At 43.8% G+C, this 14530-nt stretch overlaps 1 protein-coding gene across 8 annotated transcripts in view; it reads right to left on the bottom strand.

Annotated features, from left to right (window-relative positions):
- Nucleotides 1-6410: 6410 nt before the first annotated feature.
- BACH2 (BTB domain and CNC homolog 2) overlaps nucleotides 6411-14530 on the bottom strand; it is a 355000-nt gene continuing 346880 nt past the window's right edge. For all 8 annotated transcript variants that reach the window (XM_012444191.2, XM_012444196.2, XM_012444192.2 and 5 more), the window contains one exon: nucleotides 6411-13168. In XM_012444191.2, coding sequence (XP_012299614.1) covers nucleotides 12686-13168 — 483 coding nt within the window. In that variant the 3' untranslated portion in view covers nucleotides 6411-12685. The remainder of the gene's footprint in view (nucleotides 13169-14530) is intronic.

The following is a 14530-nucleotide window of genomic DNA, read 5'->3' as shown; positions in this document are numbered from 1 at the left end:
TGGTACAATCGTAGCTCACTGTAGTCTTGACTTCCTGGGCTCAAGTGATCCTCCCACCTTGACCTCCCAAAGCATTGGGAATACAGGCATAAGCCACCAGACCTGGCTACATTTTGTTTTGATAGGTGCTGCCAATTTTTTCTCAGGAAGGACTATTCCAACCAACCCTCTCACCAGCATAGCACCCACTCCTTCATACATCTCTTTAATTTACATTTCTGTGATTACTACTAAGATTGTACATATGTTTATTGGCTATCTGTATTTCTACCATGAATTGTCATTGTTTGTTTTTTGTTTTGTTTTGTTTTTGTTTTTTTGAGACCAGGTGTTGCTCTGTCCCCCAGGCCAGAGTGCAGTGGCACAATCTAGGCTCACTGCAACCTCTGCCTCCCGGGTTCAAGTGATCCTCCTGCCTCAGCCTCCTGAACAGGCACATGCCACCATGCCAGGCTAATTTTGTATTTTTAGTACAAAATTTCTAAAAGTACAACATGGAGGGTTTCTCCATGTTGGTCAGGCTGGTCTCAACCTCCCAACCTCAGGTGATCCGCCCGCTTAGGCCTCCCAAAGTGCTGGGATTACAGGTGTGAGCCACCACGTCCAGCCTCTAGGAGCTCTTATCTGGTATCATATTAACCTCTTGTCTATACTGACATGGAAATATTTTTTTCCCCAGTGTGCTTGTCCCTTTTCCACATTTATGACACCTTTAAACTTTTAATTTTATATTACGAAAAATCTCTTTGCCTTCTAGCTTCTTTGTCTCATTTGGGAAGGTATTTTTTAACTCAACATTATTATTTATTTTACTTCAATTTTTTAGAGACAGGATCTCACTCTGTAACCCAGGCTGGAGTGCAGTGGCTCCATCATGGCTCACTGCAACCTTGAACTCCAGGGCTCAAACGATCCTCCTGCCTTGGTCTTCCGAAGTGCCAGGATTACAGGCATGAGCCACTGCATCCAGCCCAACTCATTATTAACAAGGATTATGAGGTGGCTGTTTGGAGGGTGGATTGTTATAATTTATTGAACCTTTGGCTGAGAAGTTTTACACAATTTATCAATTACCAACGAATGTGAAGAAGATGAGGAAGGACACTGCTTTATTGAGGGCTGGATCATGGTCTGGACACCGCTGTGGACTTCCTCTCTGTACCCATGTGCTAATTTCTATTTTACAGATAAGGAAATAGGTGTTGTCCTAAATCACACAATTAGGTTGCATGAAACACAGTCCTTGGGACATAGCAGGGGATACATTAATATTTATTGGATGAGCAAGTGAGCTCGAATTTGATCCTTAGCCTGTCTGACTCAGCCCAAGCTCCTGCTTCCTCATCCATGGTTGCCCCTCGCTCTCTCAGCACATGGCCTCCTGAGTTTAGCATATTTTTAGCATCAGAGATAGACTGTTACAAAATGGACAATTCTGTATTTGAATGACTCTTCCCTTTCCATATTATCTAAAGTCAAAAAATCTGGCTAGTTGTAAGGGGACTAACATGTAGCTTAGGAACAAATTGACTTTTTTGTTTTAGGCCTGAATTTTTGCACAAAACAACAAAAACCACAACAGGAGGGAGGAGGAGGAGGAGGCAGCAGGAAGGAACCGGAGTTTTCACTGTAATGCTATCGGGCATCACCTCTTACATGGACGGACGGACGTTCACCTGCGGGGAAACACAGGGACAGCTGCCGTCTGCAGCAGCTCTCTGATCCCCAGCATTTGTGACATATATAGAATCCCAGGTGGGTGGGTAGGGCTGACTCTTACAAGTCCTTTGAGTCTGTTTTGTTTGTTTTTTGATTTCCTATCTCGTTCAGAACATGCTTCTAGAACTTTCGTCTATTATGAAAAAATAATGCATCAGAAGCAGCTGTTCTCTGCAGGAGGAGAGTCGTGCCTTTGTCAGCTCAAACTACAGGAAGCTTTGGGACCCACACCCTCCACAGACACCCACCAGGTGAAGGGCCATGTACAGGGTGCTCCCAGCCTGGGCTCACATCCACAGGAGACCCTTCCCTTATGAGGGCTGGGGACAGATTCTCACTTCCTTGCTGGGCCACACTGCTTGAGGCAGGTCTGATGCTGGGGCAGGGAGGAGCTGTACACCGTCAGAGGAGATCTGGGGGCAAGAGCGGCTCTGTCTTGAGTAGGAGGATTGGGATATGTCACCTCGTCCCCAGTCCCAGCACAGCCTGGTGGGATATTTTGCAACAGAGTACCTCAGCTCTGCAGTGGCAGCAAAAGTAGCCGGTGGCCTCTTAAACATGGGTCCAGAGCAGGCCTGGAGCTTTGCACTCAGTGTCAGGTCAGATGCGCTTCCTGTCTATAAAAGAGAGGTTGGCAAGAAACTTTCCATGCTTTTCCTCTCATCAGTTCATTTCTCGGGGATTAACCAGTTGGATTTTTAATTCATCAATGCCACGGAAATAAAATATTGATTAAAACACTGTCAAACACTTGCATGCTTTTTTTGTATCCTGCTGGGATTGTTCATGGGTAGTGGTGATGCCATGATTGTGCCCCACCAGGAGCTTCCTGATATCGGTAGAAGCCAGCACGTCTTCCTCACCCTGCCCACCCTCCCAGTGGTCCTGAGCCATCCAGGAGAGTGCCCTGTGATGTGCACTGACTAGCCAACCCATGAGGCTGCTCAGCTAGTTGCTACTTGGCTGATCTCAGCTTACTGCAACCTCCACCTCACAGGTTCAAGCAACTCTCCCACCTCAGCCTTCCCACTAGCTGGCACTATAGAGGTGCACCACCACTCCCAGCTAATTAATTTTTTTTTTTTTTTTTTGGTAGAAATGAGGTCTTTCTATGTTTCCCAGGCTAGTCTGGAACTCTTGGCCTCAAGTGATCCTCCTGCCTCAGCTCCCCATAGCACTTACATAAATTACAGGTGTGAGCCACTGCGCCCGTCCCAAAAAGGTGCCTTAAAGGGGTATGCTATATTCCATGTGCTCACATTATTTATACATTATACAATGGTGTGAAGTTGTTATTGTTCATTCTCATTTTATAGTTCAGTCAAGGCTCAAAGAGATTAACTTTCTCCACAGTTAAAGATCACACAGTCTGCTGGAATTCAAATCCATATCCAGCTGCTCTGAGGCCCACAGTCCTTCCAGAAAGCCTTGTTCTCCTGTCTGTAAAAGTCAGCAGCTCCTGGGCAATGATTTATTTGTACATCTCTCTGCCTGACTAGCCTGTGAAAGCTATAAGGATAAGGTATTTGACACCTTGGATGCTCAGTATGTAATACAGTATTGCTTGAATGAATATTTATGTATAAACACCAAAAGCAGTACTTTACCGATTGCTTCCAATTTTCCAATCTTTATTCCTTATTCACTTTCTGTCATCTTTTGTCATATGTTTGTCAATAGGTTTCAGAGGCCTCTATGGCAATGTTTTTGGTAATTTCAACTTTTTTTCACTCTGAAAAGTCTTCACTGGGTTGTCAACAACACAGCACAAATGGAGGTTTTAAAAAACAAGTTTGAGCTGGGCATGGTGGCCTGCCTGTAGCCCCAGCTACTTGGGAGGCTGAGGTGAGAGGATTCTTGTGGCCAGGAGTTCACAGCTGCAGTGCACTCTGATCATGCCAGTGTATAGCCACTGCACTCCAGCCTAGGCAAGATAGCAAGGCCTTGTCTCTAAAAAGAAGAAAAAACAAACGCTGGAGGGCCCAGTGTAAAATGTAATATTTTCAGTGACTCCTAGCGTCAGTGTCTCTGAAGGTTTCCCTTCACTGCTTTGGGATGAAGGGCACTGTCTCAGGGATGCACTTATCTTCAAGAGGAAAGAGTAAGAACTAGCCATGGAGAATCAGCAATGCCTCTTTGTGGCTAAGTGGGCCAGTGGCAGGCATGTGTCAGGATCTGCAGGAACCAGGGACAGGTGTGGAGACAGGAGGTGTCATGCTCTTGAGTGAAATGAAAGACACTTCCATAATGGGATGTGTGGCTACCTCCATCTCTTTGGGCCTTGATTTTTTGACACCAGGAAGTGTTGTGTTTGCCTGTACCAGGAAGACATAGGTGCTCAGTGAGGAGAATTGGAAACCCAATTCTGCTCATGGCATCTTCACCAACTGGTGTTAAACTTTAAGTACAGTCTTGCTAATGCACCCCAATTGGTGGGGTAGAGTGGGATGAGGTGGCGGGTTGGAGAAGAGTGAAAGATTCTAAAATAATTTCAAAGAACAGCTCAGGTCTTTCCAAATACAACAAAACTGCAGGCAGGGCCTGGTATCGAGGGAACAGTCCTCACTGTGCCCCAGAGGCAGATGCAAATTTCCCGTAAGAAGCACATGTAAAGTAGAAAATGGCTGCTGTCCACCTGGGGCTGGACAGTGCTTAAAAGCTCTTTTGTAGGCCGGGCACAGTGGCTCACACCTGTAATCCCAGCACTTTGGGAGACCAAGGCAGGCCGATCATGAGGTCAGGAGATCAAGACCATCCTGGCTAACATGGTGAAACCCCATCTCTACTAAAAATACAAAACATTAGCTGGACTTGGTGGCACGTCCCAGCTACTCAGGAGGCTGAGGCAGGAGAATTGCTTGAAACCAGGAGGTGGAGGTTTTAGAGAGCCAAGATCACGCCATTGCACTCTGAAAGAGTGAAGACTCCATCTCAAAAAAAAAAGAAAAAGCTTTTTTGTAGCTGCGGTCCCCAAACTTTTTGGCACCAGGGACTGGTTTCGTGGAATACAATTTTTCCACGGACCAGAGGTAGTGGAGTGGGAGGATGTTTTCAGGAAACCATTCCGCCTCAGATCATCAGGCATTAGAGTCTCATAAGGAGCTGCAACCCAGATCCCTCACATGCACGGTTCACAGTAGGGTTTGTGCTATGAGAATCTAATGCCACTGCTGATGGGGCAGGAGGTGGAGCTCAGGCAGTAATATTCACTCCTCAGCTGCTCACCTCCTGCTGTGCAGCCTATTCCTAACAGGCCATGGACTAGTCTGTGGCCCAGGGGTTGAGGATGCCTGTTTTGCAGGACACAACAGCTGATGAGGTTTACTTTGCTTCAAAGCATCAGTGTCATTTGTATCACAAGAGCAAATGTCAGGGTTAAGGGTGCAAATGACCATCAGTTCCAAATTACCATGTTTTCCCACAGATAATTTTGGGACAATGACTCACCTGTTTTTCTTAGAGTGGATTAACTTCATGTCTTCAGGCATAGGTAATCTACCTCTTGTACCTAAAACGTTACGACCGTGATGTTTTCAGAGCAACACACATTTGGAAAACCCATGACCTGCTCTCAGGAAGCCTTCCTTGACTCCATAAGTGCCCATGAAGACTCGCCTGAGGGAGCAGAACTTGGCAGCTTTTCAGTTTTGCCATCTGGCGGTTGCAGGCACTTCTGAAAACGGGGATCTCAGCAGCACAGCCCTGCCCTGCCTGATGCCGTGTGCATGCACTCATTACTCACAGCCTCGCTGACAGCTCAGCCGCCTGGCTCTGTCCTACTGGCTTTCCCTCACTTCTGAGCTCCAGTCCAGTGTTTGCTCATGGCCACTCAACCTGCCCACCATTCAATATCTTGTTTTCTCTTTAAATCAAAATCCAAGACATAACTATCAAATACACTTTTAGAATACACCTTTTAAACTGTACAGTCATGCATAGCATAACCATGTTTTCGGTCAATGATGGAACGCAACAATGGTTTCCTAAGATTATAACACCCTATTTTTACTGCACCTTTTCTATATTAAGATACACAAATACTCACCCTGGTATTACAATTGCCTACCATATCCAGTACAGTTACACACTGCACAAGTTTACGACCTAGAAGCATATAGTCTAGGTGTGTCGTAGGCTTTCCCATCTAGGTTGGTGTGGCACACTCTGATGTTCTGACAATATGAAATCGTGTAAAGATGCATTTCTCAGGACATACCCCCTCACTAACCAATGCGTGACTGTATGGATTCCTCAGCCATAGTTCTAAACATCTTTCCTTACAACTCATTGCCTCTTGGTGTTGGTTTATTTTTCCTCATTTATTTTCATTTACTTTTTTAAAAAATTAAACCTTTTTTGGATATAATTGCAGATTCACAGGCAGTTGCAAGAAATGATACCCATCACCCAGTTTTTTCCTGTGGTAACATTCTGCATAGTGATAGCACAATATAAAAACCGAGAAATTGGGTTTAAAGCCTTTTATCTACTCTCACAAGCACTAGGAATTTTTTAAATTCAGAATTTAGGAACCACGTTAGTAGTATCAAATTTTAAAGATTTCTAATCAGATTAATCAGGAAGCAAGTAAGAGTCCAAACTAGAGGAAGAGAAATGGCCTCTGGGAAAAAAAGATTTCCTGAGGTTTCTCACTCCGTAATTTGGAACACAGGGATCAGAGGCAGAGAAAATCAGTTTACAATGCATAATGATATGTCTTTATTTCATCAACAGAAATGGTGTCTAGACAAAATTCAGTTAACACTAGCAATTCAATTGAGTGAAAAATTTTTTTTGCACAATAGTGTATTTACAATGAGTAAATGAAGTTTCAATTCATTAGTTCATAGCAATGCTTTTTTTTCCCCCAAAAGGTAAAAATTCTTAGTTACAGAGAATAAGCATCAACAGCCTTTCATTTTTACAATAAAAACCACAAGAAAAACCACAATCACTTAGAAAAAAATAAGGACAGGCCTAAGAACTAGTACAATAAAATGATGCATTGAATTAAGTTACATTAATCGCATAGAATCTGTGTAAAAAGTATGTAGAAAAACACCTGATGTAACCTGTTACAGTCGTTGACCAGTTATGAGAGGTACAGAGGGTTATACAGGTAGATATGTGTGAAAACTGTCCGTACTGTTCAACCTGGGGAGGAAGAGAAGAGGGGCTGCAGCCCCTTGCATACACTGAGAAGACCCTGTTTTGAATATGGCCTCTGGAGTTTGTAAGGCATATATTAGAGGTGCACTTGTATCAGACTGGTTCTGGAACAAATTGTCACAGGCCCTCTTGGCCTCACAAGCAAAGGTGGTGCTTGCCTTGAATGGCTCAATGTGTCTAACAAGCACCTGAAGCTCCCAAATGCATGTGGAATCTTCCTGATCACTCACTAGAAGTGCCTTGTCTGTGTCAGAGCGTGAACAGGCATCCCAGGATTTGTACACGCAAAATACATTGTTAGGACTTAAGGGGGAGGTCATACCTCTGCCTCCAGACATGTTTTGGTAGAAGACTTAGCATCCATCTGTAGGAAAACCCCTCTTTGTCCATGTCCCTTCACTCTTTCCCAACATACGCATCTGATTATTCCCATGGGAGCACTTGGCACTGAATGTGAGTCTACCTGAAATGAATGGTCTTGGTGCACTTCTGCTTCTAAGAAGGGCCAGTGTTTTATCTGAGGTCAATAAACTGGAATGAGAATGAAGGTCAGAGTTGTTTATCCATTGCTTGACAGCGAAATGCATAACACCATGTCACAACATTAAATCAAAGCTATGAAAGTTGGCCTCTGCAACCAAGTGGGTATTCTTCACAAAATGGCAGCATCATTTTCAAATTATATTTAAAATGCACTGATATTTGATATAAATATCATTTCCCAGGGTAGAGTGTAGGAAAATACTATAAACTTACTTTTCTTTGCAAGTAATGTCTTTGCACCGTCAGTTGAATAATTTATCCTCAATCTGCCACAGTAAGTCTTTTCTATGTACAAATCCCATTTGCACACACCATTTGTGTACAAATATATTCTGTTCTACAGCATCGGTTTTGGATGCTGGGGTCATGAGATGGCTCGGGCAGTACTATAAACATACACTTTCAACACAGAATGCCTCATGCACACAGACTTCCCATGTGAATATCAACTCCATACAGGGCATTGTATCGTGGACTGACTCACCAGAAATCAACTTCCAACACAGTCTTCAATTTGGGGAAGAAACACTAACTCATGATACAACAAACAGCTTTATTCTTCAAAAATAAAAATAAAAACAAAAAAATCCCTTGTTCTTTAGTCTATTTACAGTGATTTGAGGACTAAATTTGATTCTTGCTCCCTTCTGAATCTGAAATTCCTCTTAAACTGTAAGCGACAGTGGAGCAGTTTGAAGTCATTTCTAAAACAGCTCCAGTTTAAACGGGGCATTATGTAGAGAAACAGGTAGTCAAACAGGGACTTGAGAAAGCTTTGCAGGCAGCTTTTCCTCAATTTGAGAGGATTATGCTACTCCACAGGATGTCAAGTAGTTTCCCGGGACAGGACTTTTGGTTTCTCAACAGGCTTATCATTTTCAAACCTTTGCCTGTTTCTTCTTTTTCTTCTTCTTTGATGGCAATCATAAATATTAAAAAAAAAAATGTGGGTTTAGACCTCTTGACAACAGCGTTAAACTTCACACTGTGCGCACTTCACTTGAGCCAGTCCTCTCACGCAAGTCCTGTCGCTGGTCCCGGCTCCTTCTGAAGGAGAGTGGCAGTTGGCACACTAATCGCTAGCCTTTTTTTTTTTTTTTTTTTTTAACTTCCTTGGGAAAGCAATACAAGGATTACATCTTAAATTATAAGTGCATCTGAAAAGCAGCAAACCTTTAGAAAGACAGTTAATAAATTACTCGCACAACATACAGGAGCAGACACATACAGTCAGGTTTTCCACTGCAGCATCACCTCTGACGCCTGAGTCATTGCTGGGAACTCAGAAGAGAAGTAGCAGGATGGCCTAGTAACTTTGTCGGCTTTTTTTTTTTTTTTTTTTTAAAGATTTTCTAACTGTTTTGTTCCAGAATCAGTATGCAATAAAGTTCGATTTTCATCAAGGCACCCCTCGATAACGCAGAGAAACAAACACATACAACAAAGCACTCACCTGCCCAAAGCCTGACCAACTTGAAGAGGTTGCCTGGAGACACAAGCAGGACAAAGGCGGATCCAAGGGGAGGACTGGATTTAGGTGGGATGTTCATTAGTCACCTCCACTGGCTCTGCCCCACCATTCCTATCCTCACCATTTGAAGACCCAAGCAGAATGTCACAAGCATCCTTCAAAACAGCCCGTGGTTGGAGGGTCTCTTATTTTTGTAAGAAAAGAACCTTAAAAACACAACCAAATGTCACTATACTGTGCAAACACCCTTCCTTGCTGTTTGTTCATCTGCTTTTCCTTTTCATAAAAGGTGTGGGGTTGACTAAGGGATCCCAGGGAAAAGAGACAGGCTGGGTTTTAAAATTCCACTTGAGGCCATTTGGATTCTGGTCCCCAGCAAGTCCTCCCTTTGAATCAACCAAGAAATAATTGTGACAAGCACATAGTTCTGAATAGGAAAAGACACACATATATGACATGAACAATTGCACAAAGCTAGTCACTGTTCATAGTGGATAATGAATGAAATAACTTGTTAGAAATCCCTGTGAAATTGGAAGATGGTTTTCAGAGCAGTGTTTTTAACCAGTTCCCATGGCAGGAGTTAGGTAGGGGAAAGAGGGAGAAAAGCAAGGCAGGGGTCTGGGGGAGGAGGGTAAGGTCTGAGTTACGGTGGAGAGAAATAGAGAGACCCTTATAAAAAATGGAAATTCTGACACATGTATGGAATCCGTGTACTTTAAGTCAATCTTAGAATGACAAGTACACCTAATTCCACTCATATGATATACCTAAAGTAATCTAATTAATGGGGACAAAAAGTAGAATGGCAGTTTTCAGGGGTTGGGATATAGGAGAATGAGGAGTTACTGTTTTCGTGGGTACAGTGTTTTAGGTTTGAAAGATTTTTAGGTTCCAAAAAATTCTGAAGATGGAAGGTGGTAATGGTAGCATAACACTGTGAATATACTTAATGCAAAAGAACTGTATGCTGAAAATAAGATGACGTGTGATTAAGATGGTAAAGATGGTGTATAATTCTGCTCAGGATGCTGTAACAAAATGCAATAAACTGGAGGACTTAAACAAAAAACATCAAAAAAAGAGACCCTGCACCAACAGAAATGGCTGCCGAACAGGTCTGGGCTACTGAACCACAGAAACCTGGGGAAGCAGATGGAATGTGGTCAAGACTTCCAGTTGCACATGAGTTGATACTAGGGTAAATCATGCCAAGAAGCTGGGTTGGATCTGGTTATGATACGAGCAGAAAGTGTTCTTTCTTTAAAAGAAGAGAAGAGGTCACTTGAAAAGGCAACAACAGAGTTAAGAAACAAAATACTGTCAGCTGACTCCACCATAACACATGCCTCTGAAGTAGCACGTGATTCACATTGAGTTTATATTCTCGCTGTCATCAGTTTTCCACAAAGGCAAACCTCACGGTGAAGCACAGAACTGTCCTACTAGGCCAAGAAATTCCAACAACCGTAACAAAAACCAGCAGCTCCAACACAGAGCTTTATCAAGGTCTGTTTCAGACAAGCACGCGCGCACACACACACACACACACACACACACACACACACACACACGAGAAAAAACAAAAACCCAGAGGCAGGTTTTAAAAGTGGAACCGTTTAAAAAGAAAAGCCTTTTTTTTTTTTATCCTACTGCATGAACTGACACATTTCTGGCATTCGTACATATTTAAACATTTAGTGCTAATATTTGTACAGAAAAAAGTTAATAATACTAAAACATATGTTACTATGATTTCACTTTTCGCCTATATCATATACTAATTTCCCCTTTTACATGCAGCTTTAATATTGTCCAAACAATGGCACAAATAAAGAAACAAAGTCAACCATCTATTCCCCACTGCCCACCACCCCATCCCCACATCAAACCGTTCAGGACTCTTCCCCAGCCGGGCTGGAGTGGCCCTCGGGCTGTTCAGTGAGACCCGGACCCAAGGCCACTGGAGTGAGGGAGCTGATTCCTCCTCCTCTGGGGCACACCTTCCTGTAAACATGGCTGGGGCCAACACGCCCCCAGAGCCAAGGGAAGCTGCTCTCTCTGGGTTGCAAACCAACCAGTTTTGCAGCAAGAAGAGAAAATTATCATCAGGTGAGGGTAGGGTATGTGTGTGATTCGGGAAGGGAAGAGGGAGGGCTCCCGGTGATAGCCTGTCCAAAGCTTCAGAATGAAGTCTGCCTTCAGACAAGAGACTGGCAGAAAAAGCTCAGAAGACAACTCGAAGCCTTTGGAGAAGGAAAGGAGAAAGAATGTGTCAGCCTGTGTCAGGGATGGATCGCAGGTGCCAGGATGCCCTGCTCTCCCCCAGTGGTGTGAAGGCAGGACCTTTGGGGCTGCAATTCAAATCCCTGCAGGCCAGATGTCCTGGGAGGCTGAGCCTGGGCAGTAAAGCCGGTGGCAGTTGGCCCCATCCTTCAGGGGAGCAGGTCCTACTGCACAACACTTCCGAGAGCAAGCTGAGGCCTCAGGATGTGTTGAAATGAATGGGACTTACTCGCTGGGTGAAAACAGCTCTAACTTGATTTTTAGGAGCTAATGCCTGATGAGTTCTGGTATAATATCATGGATTCCTGTTTTTCTGATGTACTTTTGAGTGAGATGTCCAAACTCTCTCCCCACTTAGGAATCTGAATATCCAGCATCAACTCTGAACTCTCTATCTGCATTTAAACTTTGCTTAGGGAAAGGTGGGGAGGAGGTGAAATATAAAAATATTCAAGCAGATTATTGTCTACACATCCTAGGATGAATTCGTTATTTGGCAAGATTGTTTTTCCTACATTAATTATCACCTGAGTGCTTTTTAATTAGCTAAAATGTTTTACTTTTTTAACTAAAAGCAAAGAATAGACAGTATACTTGAGTTATACTGAAGTTACAACTTCATTTAAGAAAATAGGTTTGACCCAAAACTCAGTGCAAGTGGCAAAGTTGACCATTACTGTACAGTATCTGCAAGGAAAAAAAAAAAAACCACCACCCCCCACCAAACAAACAAAAAAGAAACCCACAATGCTCAAATGACACCATCTGGCGGTGCTAAAACCAAACCAAATGTAAAAAAGAGCTGAAATAAAACCTTGGGAAAAAGCTTCCAACACTGGATTTTGTCCATAAATAAGTACAAATTGAAAATCGAACTGTGAAGCAAGAAAAATGACCATGTTAACAGTTACCAAACTAGTTCTAGCATCAGAGACAAAAGAAGAGGAATGTTGGAACCTGTTTCTAAATGAGAAATGAAGTTTCCAGTTTTAGGATGAGAAAGTTGAGGCATGCAGGACTTTTGCATATGGATATATATATATATTTTATATATATTATATATAATATGTACAGTCTAGCTATAAAACTTTGATGTGTATAGAAGCTGTCTTCAATGAAAAAAATTGAACATTCAGAAGAAATTCCTGAGATAGGGTTTGTGACATGGGCCACTGAGAAAAAAAATCCGTGGTTGGGGCCTAGAGGTGTTGTAGTCTATCCCTGTGAAGACTGAAATTGAGCCACAGACAGACAGTGTTATCACTGCTGTCTTTCCTTGCCTGGACAAGGGGTAGCACCATTGTGAAGGTTAACTATCTATCACTCCTGCTTGAGAAGAGGAGAGAATACTTCAGAACAGTATTGCTGCTAAGACCGCTGTAGTGTGCACCAAATGTGTTTTCGGTTTCTTCGGGACAGCAGATGAACAGTGCCACAGGCTGACTGAAGAACGCCTGGATGGGAGAGGTGTGCGGACTGGGAGGCAGAGCCGAGTCACTAGGTGTAATCTTTCCTGGGCTGTTCGTCAGTTGTACACTTATCAGTCATTTCCTGGCAGAAGTCCACGGTCACTGTTTGGCTCCTGGGTTCAAGAGGAGGTCCTCTCTCAGAAAAGGTTCCTGGGTCAGTGCCTTCTAGCCTCCTCCCAGAGGTACAATTCTCGGAGGTGTTGCTGGGTGCCCAGGGTGGTCCAGGGGGAGCCGCACCTGGCTCCAAGCAGCAGGGCACGTTTTCCCCCACTGCGCACTGGGAGGCCGCAAGGTTCTGCTCGACACCCAGGGGCGCAGGGTTAATACTGGAGGCTGTGGGCAGGTCCATGGGTCTGAGGACAGGGCAATACCGATGCAGGGCCTGGATCTGTTCGGGGCTCTGGATGTCTCGGCAGACTTCCTGGGAAAGGCAGGAGAAGTTGTCCAGCAGTTCCCCCATGCATGCTTTCAGCTGATTCCTCTCCGACAACAGTTTCTCTTTCTCACACACCTGGACAGTACAGGAAATAAAGAAAAGGTTGGATCAAAACTGAGTTGGAGGACACAAGGCCTCATTTTGGGAGGTTTTCCAGCCTTTGTTTTGCACCCTCCATTATGAGGTAACTCGTGAATGACTAGGTCAGGCTCTAGCAACTTAAAGATACATATCCAGGGAGCCCAGACATGGGCTTCTGCCACACCTCCCATCTGAGCCACTCATCCAGATGAGCTGCTGAGGCCAACACCTTTCCCAGGACATCCCTTCAGCCCTTTCCAAGGCCCAGGCAAACTGGCAAAACTGTCACCAATCAGAAAACTTCAGAGTCAATATTTTGGTTTTCTGAAATTTGGGGTTTGTAGAAAGTTAAATGAAAAACTTTCAGTCCCAATCTTGTGATTGAAAATCTCCCCCAAATGCGTCAGGTTACCATTTTTGAAAGGCAAAAATCTACCATTCCAACTATATGATATTTTGAAAAAAGCAAAACTATGGAGACAATAAAAAGATCTGTGGTTGCTGGGGTAAAGGAGGTTGAACAGGCAGAGCACAGGGGATTTGGGGGCAGTGAAACCACTCTATATGATATTATACTGGTGGAGCCATGTCATTATACATTCATCCAAACCCACAGAACGTACAACACTGAGAGTCAGCACTAATGTAAACTATGGACTTGGGTGATAATGATGTGTCAATGTATGTTCACTGACTGTAACACGTGTACTACTTTGTGGAGGATGTTGACAGTGGGGAAGGCTATGTGTGTGGGAACAGGGAACACATAGGAACTCTCTGTATAGTGTGTTCAATTTTGCTGTGAACCTAAAACTCCTCCTAAAAAAGTAAGTCAGGCTGGGTGCAGTGGCTCACATCTGTAATCCCAGCACTTTGGGAGGCCAAGTTGTGTGGATCACTTGAGCTCAGGAGTTTGAAACCAGCCTGGGCAACATGGCAAAACCCCTTCTCTATAAAAAATACAAAAATTAGCCAGGTGTGATGGTGCACACCTGTAGTTCAGGCTTCTTTGGAGGCTGAGGTAGGAGGATCACTTGTGTCCGGGTGGTAGAGGCTGCAGTGAGCTGAGATGGTGCCACAACACTCACCCTAGGTGACGGAGCAGGACACCGTCCCCCCAACCAAAACAAAGTTTATTAAAAAGAAAACAAAAAAAAGTCATCAGCAATTTCCTATGGTTGCCTAACATACGGAGTTTCATATGGAACCCAACATCAGCAGGCTCTCTGACCTTGGTAGCAGAGCAGATTGAACAGGAGCGACCCTCTTCAGAATAGCTGAGGAACATGCAGTGGGTTTGGGGCAGCGATTCTCCTGGACTCAGGAAGGGAGAAGGAAGTATGGAGTCTGAATCCT

The sequence above is a fragment of the Aotus nancymaae genome, unplaced genomic scaffold, assembly GCF_030222135.1.
Source record: "Aotus nancymaae isolate 86718 unplaced genomic scaffold, 86718_ANA_hifiasm-v0.15.2.pri h1tg000040l, whole genome shotgun sequence".
NCBI classification, from domain to species: Eukaryota; Metazoa; Chordata; class Mammalia; order Primates; family Aotidae; genus Aotus; species Aotus nancymaae.
This window is presented reverse-complemented; position numbering and strand designations above follow the sequence as displayed.